Source organism: Apaloderma vittatum, unplaced genomic scaffold, assembly GCF_000703405.1.
Source record: "Apaloderma vittatum isolate BGI_N311 unplaced genomic scaffold, ASM70340v1 scaffold38722, whole genome shotgun sequence".
Lineage (NCBI taxonomy): Eukaryota > Metazoa > Chordata > Aves > Trogoniformes > Trogonidae > Apaloderma > Apaloderma vittatum.
Window position 1 is genome coordinate 30,419 of NW_009704846.1, and position 17,275 is coordinate 47,693.

Sequence of the window (17,275 nt, forward strand, 5' to 3'; positions counted from 1 at the left end):
CATTGTGAGGATGGTTCCAAAGAGCATGCTCATCTCCACACACCCACTGCCACAGATTCCACTGCTCAGCCTTCTCGAAGTGCTTAGCATTGCGCTGGGGGTCAGGCAGCATGGGAGTGATGTCATCGCTGTAACTGTGCAATTTTACCAGGAAATACTACACTATTTGCTACAGTCTGCAGGCTGCCATTGATGCAATTTTATACATTGCCAGTTCAAAGTTCATATACAAGTATTACGGGGTTTTGTGGTTTGTTGGGGTTTTTTTGCCTGGATGTACCACAGTCTAAATTTAAGTGCTAACACACACAGTATTAATTGCTCCCAGTAAAGTACCCACAGAACCAACCTCAATTCAATTTCTGCACAGCGAAAGGAGGGAAGCGCTGAGGCATTCCTCAGCTGATTTCAGGGAAATTATTTTCAGGAGCACCCACTGTTTAACTAATTTCCCAATTTATTAATGTAATTATTACATATTGCAAATGTCTCAGAACATTAAAGTTTTAACATTTCTGCTGTTCAAAAGCTTTGTCAGGAAGCTCTGTGTGAAATAGTCTTGAGAAAGTCATTTCACCTTTGTCTGCCAGTTTCCCAGTCTATGAAGCAGGGCTACTCAGCCCTACTTAGTACATACTCCACTTGCATAACATGAGGCTTAAATACTTCAAAGCCCTTTGACTGTTAACACTACAAATAGGAAAAGTTTAAAATTTATCACAGACTTCCCTTTTTATCTTACTCATGAAAGGGGGTTGCCCGGCGATTTGTTACTTAAACCTGCACTGTGATTTCATCTGTGGGACAAACAACTCAGGCCCATTCACTCACGGCTCTTTCGAAGACTTGTCGGCATCTGGAATTAAGATCTAGTCATGCTGCTTTTTGTCTTCAGCTGCAACTACACTAGGAAAGATTTGTTCAACGTGCTGCAAGCTCCCTCCTTGAATTTGGCTTCATGGTATTTTGAACTGATACGATGCTACTATTTAGTAACATGACTTAGCTGGGCTTTCTAGTGGAGCATAGAAATTTTGGTACTAACCTCACAAAGAGCCAGACTTCTGGTCTAACTAATGGAGCTGCAGAAAACATTTTCTGAAGCTCTCAAAAACCAATAAAGATTGTTACAGTATGAGTGGCAGTAAGGACTGCAGTCTTAGTGCCAATATTACATATATGCATACAGATAGCTATGAAATTAAGACATCTCAGTGCACCAAGAAAAAGGGGGTTTACCTTATTCGACTTCGAGTTGTAGGGGTGACAGATGCTGTAGGAGAAGATGAGAGTGACAGCTGTGGTGAGGTGGTACCCATCGCCATGAGAGATGCTGGAGATGCTCCATCAGGTGCACTGATATCCCGCTTGATTTCTTCACTACTTCTTCGAGAGACTAAGAGGGAAAAATGCCCATATATTTATCGCTGGCAAACAGAAAAACACTTTCGACCTTACTCTCGCTCACTGACAAGCATTAGTTCAGAAACCACACATAGAAACCGGTATCCAAGACTTTCCACTTAGGAAATATCAAAGATTAAGACTGCACTATCAACATTTGATCAATCCTATATCCTGAAGCACAGAAAGTTTGACAAATGTGTATTAATGGAATGTCACTATGTCTATCTCAAGGATGTCACGAACGAGAAGGAATTTTAACAACAAAACATTGAATTTTCTCTATTCCATGTAGTTATGTCGCTAAGCTTCAAGCAGTTGAGAAAAAAGAAGACTAAAACAGTTTAGAGATGACAGCTGCTTTATCTCCACTTAAATTTAATCAAGAATTGGCATGTATGCAACGCTCTGGACATTAATTATATATCATCAAAAATATCAAAGATTGACCTGACACCATTCAGCCACATTCCACAGAGTTTGCTTCATTTTATCAAAGGAAAAACAATTTTTCTTCAAATGAAAGCACAAGCATTATACTCTGTAAAACCAGACGTGGAAGGGTTATGTTTTCTCTACATGGAAGAGTTTCCAGTTAGAAGTATGAGGTTTGCCTTTTATTCCTAAATAATCACCATTGTTTATGTTTCTGCAAATCAAAGATACAACTTTTCACATACATCAGAGACTTTCTTTCTAATGACTTGGTGCAAGTACATTAATTTATAAATACAAAACAAGAATTGTGTGTGTATGGGGGAGGAAATCAAAAAATCTTTTGGGTGGATTTTTGGGTTTTTTTTAGGACAAATTACAATGATCTAAACTACATTTTCTTCTTGAAAACTTTTACTCAAATCTGATTTCAAAAAAATATTTCTCTCAAATTAGTTCTGCCTAGTTTATAGAAAGTATCACTTTCACAATACCACACTCTTTGTGCTACACATCTTTAAGATTTGTTTTAAGAAACCCTGCTGATACTGAGATCTCAGCTTGATCCTAAACTAACACTCTACATAAACTTCTCTTTAGCAAGTCTATTTTTTTAAAACCCAAAGCTAACATCAAATGTGCAGCAACCACTGTGAGTAATACTGAAGAACAGCTGCAGGTTATGCCAGTCACAAAATGCTTCTCTGCCTCACTTACTCAGAAAAAAAATCCTATATCCAAGCAATAAAAAGTAACAGCTAGGAAAAGTTTCCTTCCTCACATATACCGTACACACCAAAATTATTTGTAATACAAGGAAAGATGACGTAAGTCAACTACTACATGCCTGATTCATACTCATTCATCTGGTATGTTGGTGAAAGTCTGTGTATGTAACAATAAGGACATTAGACAAAAAGTTTAAAAAAAAAATTCTTCAGTGTCACTTGACGTAATAAAATAGAATATTATTTTACCACTGGACTTCAGTTTCTTTCCCCAAATACTTCAAAAGAAAACTCATACACACTGAAAAGTAAGATATTCCAAATATCCAAATAGAGCTTCTTTGACAATAGCTTGATGGTCCGAAGACCAAAATTCTCTCCTGAAAATATGAAGTAGGCCTGTAAGTACGGCGTTGAAAGGTGGGTTCCTAATTTTACTTGTAATATAAAAAACATGGTATTACCAGAAATAGATTTGGCACTTTCCATAGCAGGTACTCTTGGCAAAGACGCTGGCCTGCTGGTAGAAGATGTTCTTAACAAATGTTCTGGACAAAGAAAAAAAGAACATTATTAACAAAGACTCCAGTTAATATAAGACATTTAAGTATGAGTCACAAATATTGTCTACCAGCGCCTGAGCTGGGCTGTTTTAGTGAAAGGAACTGATTTTATCTGTATGAAAGAGAAGGTTTAAATTTGTTCATTACCAACAAAGTTCACTATGAATACATTATGCCCTTCTTAACCCTTTTTCCCCTAAGAACTCTTACTAATCCAGCTGCCCCGCTCTATAGAAAATTAATTGTTAAATCAAAAGGCTGAGCAAGGAATCGCCATTTAGCACAAGGCCACAAACATTCAACATGCCATTCACACTCTGGATTGTAAAGCAGATTGATTTGTCCCTCATGATTATTTTTTCCCCTTGGTTTGCTGGGTTGGCTCTTCTTACTTTTTTCAATAAAAACATGCTTTTCCTTTTTTCCTCCTCCATGCAGTAGAATCTATAAGGTGCTTTTATGTATTGTACAGAAAGATTAGTTCTGCTTACTCCAATGAGCAAAATCAAACCAAAACCATTTCCTATTATTGAAGAAATAATCTTTCAAATAAAACTTCAGACTGCAAAATACATACTCCTATGTAGAAACACTTAGAAGGCAGTAGTTTCAACACAAAAAACCCCCATGAAAACAAAGAACAAGGATTTTAAAAAAAAGTGAAACCCCATTCATCAGCTGAAAATGTGACATAAGAAACATATATCACTACAGATACTTAAAAAATGTGCAAACAGGAATTCTGTCTGGCACACTCTCTGTGGGAATGCAGTCCTGCTCCTGCATGAACCGACTATAATGAAAACACAACAGCTATGTAAAGCATACCACTCATTCTGTGTTTAAGCCTATGTCTACCCAGGAACTGTGCAACAATTAAAGAATGCTAAACTATCTTCTTGGAAAGGCATTTCAATATTCCTAAAAATATCAAAGTTTCTAAAATTAAAACTCCAGCTGCATTGTACAAATAACCTCAATATGCGTTCAACAAAGGCAAGAAGGAAATCTGGCACATACAGACTATTATGAAGTGCTATACTAAAAAAAAAAAAGAAAGAAAAAAAAGGGGAAAAAAAAAAAGAAAAAACTCAATCCTTTAGAAAGCACCAGTTCTCGGGAATACCAAATTGAGAGGAAATATACAGCCTGGAGTCATAGGGGGATTATCTTGAGAAACATCTACTGAAAAAAACCCAAAAAACAACCCCTAAACCAGGCATAAATCAGGGAGCTACACCCAACACATGATAGCCATTCATTCTCACAGGAAGAGCACATTGTGAACAGTGTTTTGAGAGACAAAATAAAGTTCACAGAACAACGGAAATATTGGGAAACAGATAAATCATCACTCAATTTAATTCGATTCAATTTTTCATCTGGCTCCTGAAGATTCAATACTTAGTAAACTTATATTTTGTTATTCACATGCAATGCCAACCATCATCATCATCTCATTTGGGTGGGGGAAAATCCTCAAACACACAACACATAATGTAACCACAGAGGTGTGTATTTTTTAATATCTTGCAGACAACTGCAAGACGTGTCTCTGAAATCATCTTTCCTGATATTGCAAGTTATCTCAGTTTACGCACACATTAAAAAGTGTCAGAATAATGCCAAGTTATGGGCATATAATCATGGTTTTGTTGAAAATTCGAAACAAAAAAATCTATATGACATGTCACCATATATGATGAAGCACATGTAATAAAAACTGGAATGCAAGATATTAAACAATTCTATGAAAATACTTTGATAAGTATATAATATGATAGTGCTTTGGATACTAAATGATATAAAACAAAAAACCCTCCTATTAATAACATTGCTAAACACAAAGTTTGAATGAGCTTTAATCAATACCTTGAACAGGGATTTCAGCATAGCTTGGTCTTTTGTCTGTGAGTGTAGCGAGGGGTTTTGAAGCTGAGATTGGTCCACTTATAGAATGCCTCTGAAATGGAAAAATGCTTCGGTCAAACACAATTTAAAGGTAAAAAAAAAATAAAGGAACTGAATCACTTTTAGAGAAACTCACATAGGACATTACTAATGGTTTAAGAGCACTAAAAAAAGAACCTTTAAAAACACTTAGGGAAAAAGGGTGTGTCCTCTTTACTGGTCGCTTTTGCCAATCTGCATATATATACCCACGATATACAATGACATTCTTTAAATTGAAACTTCTTTCTCAAACCAGCTTTGCAAATTAAGATTGTGAATTCTCTTGCAATTTTTGTATTTTCCTATTTTTAATTTTCACCTTCATTAATATTTTGTTTGTACAAACCTGTTCTGATTAAACTTTATATGTTTTTTTAAACTAATATAAACTTATATTTAGCCAAGATTTTAGTGCTTGATTTGTGTTATTAACAAACACTTTCACAGTTTTGTGTCTTCTGGAAAATGAGCATAACGGTGTATTGCGGGTAGTGACACAAACTACCCTTTGCTAAGAAAAACCCTACTGAAAAAACTACTTTTTATTTAGAAAGTCCACAGCTTTTATTGCCGCCTAGTTAACTGACATGCTCGGTAAACAACTGGAAAGACATTTTGTTAAGTATTTGTCAAATATGTAATAAAATACAAATACAGTTATTTTTTCTTTCTCAGGTCACTTTAATTTTTCTTCTACTCTAGACTAGCCATATACTGACTTTTTTATTTTCAAGTTTTTTGTAAGATGCTTAGGAATGCATGGCTTCTGGCAGCTAAAAGCACATGATCACAGATGAGCTAAGTCTTGCACACAACAGCGCAGTAACCACTGGACAGTCCTGAAATAAGCAGTTTAATACCACACAAATGAACTGTACGATGCAATAATTGCCCTTACAGTGACTGAAACTCATACTCGGTCACTGAAGACTCAGGGAAGATTATCCACAATTACTTCTTTAAATTAATCACTTCAAAGAGCAAATCAACAAGTACTTTCTCATAGCCATTCCTAGTTTCTGCTGGCTACCTATAACTCTCTTCAGATTTTTTTATTATACTCGGTGGTAAGGTAACAACTCCAGAAACACGAACCAGCACACAGGGGAGACCAAAAAAGTACAGGAGAACAAACACCTGATATTTCACATTTGAGACAAAACTATAGCAGGATGAACTAATGCCTTAAACTCCAAATACTCTGCTTCTGACTCTTCACCTCTGTGTCTGTTGTTGACTACGGAAGGAAATGTGAGCGTCAGCCACTACCCAGGAACCTATTCCCGATCTCTTTGCACTTCAGTACGTACTTCATGCCAGTGCACCTACACTCAGCTATCTCAGAACAAACACAGTCCTTCACACATTATGTAGCTAAGACAGGGGAAGTCTTTGATGCTGAACTGCTTGGAGCTTGAAAATATATATGCCTAAAGCAAAGCAGGGTGTTCAGTGGTGACCAGTAAATCTGAAATCACATCTAAGTCAGAGTCTCTCCAGCTATGAAACTGAGGCAGTACATACTCAGGGAAAGGCAGCAGATACGCTTCCTCATCCTTCTGTCCCTCCCTAGGCATCTACGCTGGTCACTCTCGGCGCATATCAGACCAGCTGAGCCTTGGGCTAATATAGGAGGGTTGTTTTTTCATTCTGAAGAGGAATCTCTTCATACCTCGCTTTCCAAGCTGTTTTGCAGTATATCTAAGTGCTATGGTAAGTAACAGCTATGTTCCACAGCAGGCCTGACCTGAAGCCAGAAAGGGGTTGCTTTGTTTATTTTACAAAAATGTATCAAAGAATGTATCTCCTCATACATGTGCGTATTACTGCAAAGAAAAACAAGCAAAGCAAACAAAAACTCTCCAAGGCTGAGGAAGTTCACGACACAGTCCAACAAAAAAATGAAGTGATACACAATTCAGAGAGGGCACAAGCTGATGCATCTATACCTGGAGAATCTTTTTTGCAATCAATCCATCTTATTGTAATATCAAAATTGTGCCAGTTTCTCAGTAGGTGCCCATGTAAATATTTCTCCTGTGGTAACATTTGAAAGCAACCGAGATCAATGATAACAAGAACTGCAACACCCATACAAAGATCAACCCCTCCACCTCTACTGAAGATCTGAAACTATGGCCAATTTCTATAAAGTAGGAGCTGATACATCAACTCACATAGTGACTACTTATTAAAATTTTGCTTTTCAATTGGAAGAGAGCAAAAACCACAGACAAGCAATATACAAAAACTGCATAGAACACAACAGTAGAAAACAAGGTAGTAATATGAAAATAAAGGATAAGACAATTAAAATTGGTTTTGAACCCAAACCCTTTCTCTCTTGAGCAGAAAATATTCTTTAAACGCAATTTACATAATTGAGGTCACAAATCTCAGTTGTCTTCTGGAAAACGACAAATACTTTCAAGAAAACCACCTATCTTCAAAAGACAATAGAAGTCATTCTCATTCACACACTCTCCCCTTTGTTTTTCAGGCAATGTTTCCCACTCATGAGTATCCAGCTGTTAATGATTTGGTTCTATACCCGAAGTAGAATTAAAAATTCAAGTAATTCAGACAGACAGAGAACATCGATACAAGAGCTGTAAACCTTAGCAGATCTGCAGTACTTGAAGATACTTGGTTCACGGTTAATTTACATGTAAATAAAGTGAAATAAGGCTTAGTACTAAACGTCTTCCGCCTGCCAAAGCTATGGTCTAGGCTTACAGAACATGAGATTAAATGTCTTTTGTCCTACAAGAACACAGAAATAAATAGAAAAAGACAGATTAAAAGGAACAAAGCATCTGTCAGAGAACTTGTCACATTTAACTACTTTAGAATACTGCTGTCAAGCATGACTGAGCCACGGAAAAGAGCAGAAGTTCTCACAAAAACATTTAATTATTTCTTTTTGCTTTGAGGCTATCTATTTGTTTTATGAAATTCACTCTTAAATGAATAAAAGCTGCACTAGTCTGAGCACGGGGGAAACATCAGTCTGTTCCTGGTATTGCTCCTAATCAAGTTTCAGTACTTCTGGTTTGTAAAACCTTGAAGGCAAGAGCAGAATTGCTAGCAACAAAGGAGTAAAATATATAGCACATTCTTCAATTTTCTTTGTGAATCTGGTCCCACCTGCTTTGTTCTTCAAACATTTTGGCTTTTGCCAAAATCATGCTTCACACAGCTAGTGAGGTAATAAAATCAACAGTGATCTGGTTAAAGCTGATCTGGATAAAGCTGAGCACTAGAGGACTGAGGGCGGAATGTTAGTGTACCCAGGCTCCTGGAGCAGTTGAACAAATGGACAAAGCTCCAAAAGGGACAGGACAAAATAGACAGTACAATCACCAACGGGCCAAACTCTCAGTCAGTAGAAAATGAACTAAGATAATCAATTCACAATTCTTCACGAATTGGTTCAGGTCAGCTATTGAAAGCCCGTGAGAGATGGAACACATTTATACTGATGATTGCTGACAGACTCTGCACATATCTCGGTCCATTGCCCAAAGGGGATTACTGCTGTTTCCATGCCAGGCAGAGGACTAAGAACTGACAAACTGCAACTCCAAAACCAAAGAACGCAGACGGTTTTCCTCTGGTGCTCCTCAGCATAGTAAGGGTTGGGAGTATTTAACAAAAAGCTTCCAAGTCATGTCAAATCTTGTACTTAAAACATGGTTCCCAGTGAAAGACCCTTTTGCTAGACTGAGCATTTTAGTAATTACGTGAGGCAACATTTTATCATCATGTCCCCACAAAGTAACGCAGACAGTTTTCCTCTGGTGCTCCTCAGCAGGACAGGAATAGTAAGGGTTGGGAGTATTTAACAAAAAGCTTCCAAGTCACGTCAAATCTTGTACTTAAAACATGGTTCCCAGTGAAAGACCCTTTTGCTAGACTGAGCATTTTAGTAATTACGTGAGGCAACATTTTATCATCATGTCCCCACAAAGTCAGCCCATTTTTCTATATTACCACCTGCAGTTTCACATCCTCTTCTTTACAAAGAAGGATTAACTGTATTCACAGAGCACCCACCTGCATAGGGGATACAGCCGCCGCTGGGGGAGTTTTCATGGGACTTGGGCTCAGGGGAGTGCGCGGAATTGCGGCAGCAGCAGGGCTTGGGACTAGTGGAAACAGAAAGGAAGCCATCGTGAGCATTGCACAGTTTTGCCATGAAACAGGAGACTGGCTGTTGCGGCAAACTCTCGCCTTTTGCTTTACGTTACTAGTTTAATAGATCACATCGTTCAGAATTTCAATTAGTAAGTCACAGCAAAATCATTTAAAAGTATGCCTACACATTTACTCCTCTGTAATTACACTCATTTTCTGTCTTCATCCATGGTAAAAATGTGAGTTTTCTGGGGGTGGACAAGGCTAAGGTGTAGGATCCTATTACTCTGGCAGATGTAATGATGGCATTACTAATGCTCTGATGTCCATAAACTTAAAGAGATGGTAGCAGGCTCCTGGGTCTGCCAGTAAGACAAGATAGGTATCACCTCATTCTCCTTTCTCACTTCCAAAGTGCACAAGTACTACATATTACATAACAGTCCCTGAAAGTTTGTGATTAAACAAGAAACATGTTTAGAAATGTATGAAGAGACAAATACTGATTTGGTGAATCAGTCATCTGATTACTGAACAGCACGATTACACATGAATGCGGAGGAACAAGGCAGATAGAAGCTTGAAAAAAAAGATTAAAAATAAAGGAGAGGTGATTTACCATTTTACCAAACTAATTCTGGCAAGAAAGCGCTTGTATCCAATAACAGATTAAAAAAACCCAAATCCAAATCTTCAAAATTAACATTAGGAAAGCAAAAATTTGTTAATCCCTATGAACAAAAAGAACAAGTGTGGAAATAGAACCACCTACAGAATCACCAAATGCTACAGAGATGCTTCTATACCTTAACAAATTTTCGATTTTTTTAATTGTTTATAACAATTAAAAATTATTTGCCATGTACAATACAGTACTTGGTCTCTCCAGTAAGACAGCCTGCTTCCAGCCAAGCCTTTTTATATCAAAGACTTACAGTGACAGCACTGTAAGTGAAATTCAAAGCCAAAAGGCCTGGCAAGAGAAGTATTTTAATCCATGCCAAGTCCTATATGCAGTTAAAGCCACAAGTCAAGTGTTTTTCATTTCAGGGTAATTATCTGAATTCCTTACTCAATCTACAGATGAGGGCAACAACAGCACCTGCTGCCACAATCAGAGATTATAGTAAAATCCATTCTCTCAACAGTGACATCCTTTTAATTGTAGAAAATATTCCCTGTATCTTTTAATAGGTGATACTGGCTGGACTTTATTTTTAACTTTGATCAGTGCTTTGACTATAAGAATGCAAACTATTAAAAGAAACAAACTTGGCTCTAGTTATTACATGGCTTTTAGAATGCTTAATTTGGCACATTAAGTTGACGTTTTAAGAGTCAGGCTGAAATTAGCTGTGCTTCCAGCTACAATTATGTGTGTAATGTATGTATATCTATTTCTAATATACAGGAGCATTGAATCAAAATATCTAGATACGAGTCACTGGCAATGCAACAGTGAAGAAAAAATAAAAGACAATAACAGAAGACAGTATGCTTGCAGCGAATGACCTGTTGTGCAGTCTAGCTGAGGTTGGTTTGTTTCAGCTGTCATCTGTAGGTCAAGGCAGTACAGTAAAACAACCTACCTTTGAGTTAGCTAAGCCATTACAAGTGTCCACGTCAACATACGCAAAACTGTAACTTGGTACAGCTGCTACTAGTGGAAAATAATTACCTTGGGAGGCACTGTCAAATGACTTGATGAGTGTTTTTACAGTAGGAGTTGGCTCCGAGGAGGTGGATGATCTGCGACTCAGGCCCATTCCTTGTCTCAGAGCTGCCAAATCTCTCTCTACAGCATTCATGTAATTGTACACTCGACCACGCTCCTCTTCCTGCCTGAAATCAACATGCAGCCCATTTAAGACATTTAAAAAACATTTAAACATGCAAAGTCTTTAAAAACAAAATCAATACGTTTGAAGTCAGATTAAAATCCGTGGTCCAAATCAGTCACTACATTAAGCTGGTTTTCTTTCCACTGTAATTTAGAAATAATTTATCAACCTAAATTACCACTCTAAGTTCTTGCTATTTGTCAGCAAGAGAGCTTAAGTATCAGGTAAAAATTCTATCAAATCAATACTTGATTTAAGGCTTAATTTCTGGTCCCTTCTCTCAACCACACATATGTACAAATGAAAGGAATAAAAATGAGCCTTAAGTATTTCACCATTTCACATGAAAATAATATATATATTTTTAAAATAATCAGTATTTTTTTCCACTTGCATAAACAGAAAATAATTTAGATGAATACTGGGAAGGTAAGAATATGTTTCTGGCATGCATCTTTAGGCAGCATATGAATCGGTTTTGAAAAACATGAATTTTTAGTGCAGAATATTTTTTGGTGATTTTCGTATTCCATGTGTCACTCACAAGACAAAAATTGTTTAAAGCAACATATTTTCTACAGTCTGCAATAATGAAATACTGACTGATTTTTGCTTCAGACATTGTAATAGACTTCCCTACCACCTTCTCTCCAATACAGTAGCTATAGCACTTCCAAGGAAACTGCTTCAGCTGCCTCTTTGATCTTTGTCTGCAGTGAATCCCATGTCAAAATTGCTTGTGTATAGATAATAATGAATATGCTGAGAGCAGAATCAGCAAGCCAGTTCTACCTTCCAAAGTGAACTGTAATCTGAAAGGTTCATTCGCGAACAGTAATGGAACAATTACAATTCTGGTTGAAATGCATTAGTAGGAAATGTTCACATTCCTTAGTTTGGTCTTCTTCAGGTAAGATGCCTTACGCCCACCAGTCCCGCATCCAGAGAACTTTCCATTTTCAGTGTAACCCGTCTGCTCTTCCCACCATCAGCTTTTCCCCAAGCTCCACAGACTGTATTATCTCATGTCCTACTGGATGCTGGGTTAAGGGTGATGCATCCTATAGAGCACCCACCCATGTGGAAGCAAATTGTTTAACATACATACATCACAAACATCATTACTGTAATTGTAAGCTACACGTGTATTCAATCCCTAGAGACAATGTAGGCTGGATAAACAGTGCTGTCCAAGATGTTCCTATTCTATGGACTGGAGGACCTTAGTAATTCTGAAAGACACAGACCTCAGTTTTTAAATAACTGTAGCACCTAATTCAAGCCACAATATATCACAGTTTGAATTGTTTTTAATAAAAACATACACAAAGCATCTCTAATTACTTTCAGAAACAGTTATCAGTGAAAAGAAAACAATGTAAGATATATGCAGAATTAGATAAAAGTTTATTCTCAGGTAAAAATCCAGCTGTAGTTTTAACCATACCAAAAGCCTTGGCTGCCAATAAGAAGAATTAATGATGGTACAGAAAAGCCAAAACTGCTTGTTATCCCCACTAGGGGCAGTTAAATCATGTCCAGCGGTTAAATAGAAAAAAAAAGTCCTCCACTTCAACCTGGTTTTGCAAAAGTGCAAAATACACAATTAAAAAAAAAAGTGTTAAATACACAATATAAAGAAAAAAATAATGTTCTTAAATGTTTTGACCCCTGAAAGCCTAGTTAAAGGAGCCTGTAAAAATACAGATCCTCACGGTAAGGGGATTTATCAACTTCCAGAGTCTCAATAATAGTCAAGATAACGGATTTCCAAAATTGTAGCCCCCCTACAAAGACGACAATACTCTCACTGTCTTTCACATACTTGCGTGACTTTATTTCCTCCAACTCTTTAGTGAGCTTCTCATTTTTCTCCTGAGCTTCATGCAATCTACGCTTCAGGTCTCCTATCTCTTCCTGCGCCTCGGACTTTATATCATTTGCTATAACGACTGCAGTCTGTAGATCAGCTTGGAACTGACGCCATTCTGCTGATTCCTCCTACAAGTAAATCAAACTTTAACTTTAAAGCAACAACAATTTTGAAGTTAAAAATAAAAGTTATCCTTATTATTAATAGTTTCCACATGCTGTCAAAGGAAACAATTTACGTCTCTGGCACTAGGCACAACCTAATTTATAAGTAAAATGGAATTTTCAGAAGTTTACAATTTAGTGTCTGTATGAGGCCTGTCTCTCAGCAATAATTATTTTAATGGTATTACAACTCATGATATTAACTTTTCACAACGACACATGCAGATCTTATGACATCCCAAATTTACAGTTTACCGAGATTTTAGGTTTTAACCTACCCGGAGTCTCCTGTGAAGATTCTTTATCTCTCTTTCCATGTCATGCTTTTGGTCCTGAAGTTTTTTAACTGTATCTACAAAGAAAGTCAAACTATCTGTAAGATCTTAGTCTCTAAAACAGAGTAACTGAAACAACTTGCAAATGTTTTTTAAAACTTACTCAAGAGAATACATTTATATAACCAAAGCCATCTGGAGAAAAATATTATGAGCAGAAGTAATCTGACAGAAAATGTCAATAGGTACATATTTCTCTTATGACTGGTGACGGAAACAGCATAAGCAAATTCAATTCTTACACAAATTCCAGTTTCTTCTCCACCCTTCACAATATTAAAATGATAAAGCAATAGCAAAGAACAAATAAACAAGGCAGGTAATTTAACATGGAAAGATCCTAAATACATGGATGTCCGAGGCGTTCCCCTCTTCAAATGTAAGCTGCAGCTACGTGTAGCCTTTTAATTCACACTTTACTCCCTGCCACAAAGCAGCTGATATAACACACAGTTATACCTTCAACAGAGATAAAATTCTACTCATGTCCCCAAGAATCTTATATTGTTATCTATCAAACTACTATTTGCAGTTGAAACAGGCTCTGTTTACAGCAAAGGAACAAACAGTCTATGAGATCATGTTATAAAAGAGACTGTTCCCTAAATTTGTCAGCAGTTATATGAAAGGGTATGCGACTCGATCACCACCAACTCCTCATGTAGCATCTGACAGACTGACTACTGCAATTATTGTTCTTTTTTACTTTACTCAATACACAAGGACAATGTGATTGATTACTCCATTCTTATAACTGAGCCACTAATGAAGAAGAACACAGCATAAAATTCTAATTGGTGTGTTACTTCACTCATCCTTGGATTCTAGGATATTTTATTTCTATAGCATTGGGTATCTATTTCTAAACTGTAAAAAAACGATGGGCCAAGTAAGTGACTGAATGCATTTTTTTGTTCAGGTTCATCATCCCAAGACCTGCTGGAAACAAATATTTTTCCTGTATATTAGCAATGCTCTTTCCACAAAAAGACTGAAGGTGCCTAATACATTTAAGCTGTTCAATATACATTAAAAAAAACCCCAAAACCGCCAAACTTGGCAAATATCCATGGAACTGCAGAATAAATGTTTGAATAGTCAGAAGGCTAGTATATATGTTCATATAAACAGATCAATACGGTGAAGTTTTGTTGCTCTCCTTTTCTGACATGAACAACTTGTCAGATCTTGTATTTGGGTATCTGTGCTCAGTAAAACCAGTGAACCAGGGTTTATTGGAAGTTATTTGTTCTGCCGATACCAGTTTCTTCCCAAGTAAGCCTACACCATCAGTATTCCTGGTCTTTTACTTAAGGTCTTTCCTTAACAACTAAGATGAGGCTACACTAGGCTAAATGGAAAACAGTAAGTTAAAATGTTTAAATCCGATATAACAAAGACTAAGAAACGATTTAGGCTGATTTATGCTGATGTGTACATTCAGGAGCCGCAACTATGGTTCATAAGAACACTTGAATTTTTCAGCCTTTTGGTTTCTTCATCAGAAGAAATTCTTTAGTTTTGCCTCAATAGTACCAAGCACAGAGGCTTTTAATGCAACAGTTAATTTCTGTACAAGAATGATATAAACAGCAGTTGGTCTGAAAACATGATAACCTTTTAGGCTTAGAAAAGTTGAAACACTAAAACTAGAGAGAGATTTCTGTATTTATCTCCTTCTTACAAGACTGCACTTTTTAAGATGCGCCCAACTGATCTTTAAGCTTTGAAGATAAGCCCACTCAAGTCTCATCCTACCATGGTATTTAAACATAGCTCTCCAATTTTCAGCTTGTTTCTGTATACATAACCTATCTGAGCTAGTCAGCACAGAGATACCAGCTCTAAGTCAAAATTATAAAAGTTGCTGCCCCTCCACACCCTTTTTTCCTTTAAGCACATGCTAAAAAACCCCGCTCCAAGTAAGGAAACTTTCAGCAGTGACAGCAAGTCAACGTGCTCTACACAGCATCCAGTTGCATTTTGAATCAAAAACTAGTGGATGACCATTTTCTCTTTGGAAGACAGTTCAGAGAAAACGTATTTTTAATATAAAACTTGTTCTGCTACTAAAAGCTATAGTATACCTAAAAATAACCACAAACCAGAAACTATAAATGCATCCAGAGGTAAAGCTTGTGTAATGCCATTGTTTTGAGCCTCTGTGAGATACGAAACGGACCATTAAGTTTTAGTATATTTATGCTTTGAAGTAAAACACAATGTTCTGAATATTTAGCAGTTACTATAAACAATACAGCGCACTTTACAGCTGTTGTTGGAAACAGTATTCTCCTCCAATCAATCGAAGAGATTAAAAAAAGGAACTGAAAAGAATTACCAAATGGCAAATGAACTCGAAACATAGTGGGAAATTAAGACCAAGGTAACTTGTTTCATCTCTTACAGCCTGAACTCTGTTCTTCACACTGCCTCACCAATTAAAGCCTGAAAATTCAAGTAGGCAAAATGTGTTCACAGGCAGCAATTTTCTGCACAGCTGCCTTGTGGTGTCCTTCCTTTCTGCATCCTCACAAACTTCTATGATTCTTCTCTAGCACACACAAATCCTTCCTACTTGTGTGTGCTGCAACTTTCAGTATGGCTAGGCAGGTACTTCTATCATTATCCACAAGAAGATCGAGACAAAAAAAAAAGTACCTGTTGCTCAAATAACAAGGAGACCAGTCCAAGGAATGAATAGGGTAATAAAAACCAGCAAATCAGCAAGCTACCTGCATTTTTCTTCAGGATTCAATTATGTCTATGTTCTACAAAGCAATACTGGTTTAAATCACAGTTTGGCAGGCCTTACTTTTTAAAAGGTAGAACAATAGATTATGGGAAATGCAGGCTAAAAATAGTAAAGAAGAACATTATAGCTAGGGCTGGAGGTGGGAGGAAAAAACTAAGGTGTCATACGAATTTTGTAAGGCTGTCAGAGTAAAAAGCATAGCTGTATTCCCTATCTGTAATTCTTACTAATTATGATTAGCAGTTAGAATTTATCACTGTGAAGTAGAAATCAGTATCAACATTCCATTGTTCAATTTCAGTAGCCTCTGGGGGGAAAAAAGAAAGAAACAAAAAAAGGGAAAAAAAAAGACTTTCCATATCCAGATATATAATAGTAATCTCAAAAAATGACATAACAATTCCTGGTAAGCAACACCAAATCAAGTAATCCTGACACACGCAAATACACAATGGGCATTGTTGCAGTTCTTATACTAGTTATATCGGTCTGCTTTGTATCAGGATAGCCTTTCAGTTTTTTAGGGTAGAAATGGCTATTCCCATATAAACACATCTACACAAAAGTGCAGCATTATAGTTAACATAAGAATTATGGTTTCCTTATGTAAGGGGCACTGGTTACAAATATGACAAATTTCAGGGAATTCACGTTATCAGTCTTGCTTTTGAGCTCATCCCTGTCAGCTCATCACCTGTCTATACAAGAAAGCTGAATTTTTTAAGGCCCAACATGAGCAAAGTAAGAAAAATGTGGTATCAATTAGAAAACTCACAGCCAATCGGCTTCTATGGCAGAAAAGGCCTAAACACAGTAATGGAGAAATTTAATTTCACAACTTGTGTTGCTATACTTTCCAGAGTGAGATATCGCAGAAGTAGAAATGAATGCTGTCAGCTCCATAAAAGAACTATCTACTCACTGAACATTTCTTGCTCACCTACCCTTGCCCACCCAAACCTCCTGACTGAAACAGTGACGACCCCGAGAGCTGACGCGTTTAGCCAAGCAACGAGCGCTCCCAGCCCTCGGAAGGGAGCCCTGACGCGCCCGCCCACAGACTCCGCTTCTCCGGGGCCACACGCAC

The 17,275-nt window shown here is 37.1% G+C and overlaps 1 protein-coding gene across 1 annotated transcript in view; it reads right to left on the minus strand.

Moving 5' to 3' along the window:
* Nucleotides 1-13,450, minus strand: part of LOC104270735 (cytospin-A-like) — a gene marked incomplete at its 5' end in the record, with an annotated part of 29,541 nt that extends 16,091 nt beyond the window's left edge. The window contains 7 exons of the mRNA XM_009865174.1: nt 1,240-1,396; nt 3,032-3,115; nt 5,003-5,093; nt 9,140-9,231; nt 10,899-11,062; nt 12,887-13,062; nt 13,377-13,450. Of these exons, the coding sequence (XP_009863476.1) occupies nt 1,240-1,396; nt 3,032-3,115; nt 5,003-5,093; nt 9,140-9,231; nt 10,899-11,062; nt 12,887-13,062; nt 13,377-13,450 (838 nt within the window). The remainder of the gene's footprint in view (nt 1-1,239; nt 1,397-3,031; nt 3,116-5,002; nt 5,094-9,139; nt 9,232-10,898; nt 11,063-12,886; nt 13,063-13,376) is intronic.
* Between the last annotated feature and the right edge of the window lie 3,825 nt (nt 13,451-17,275).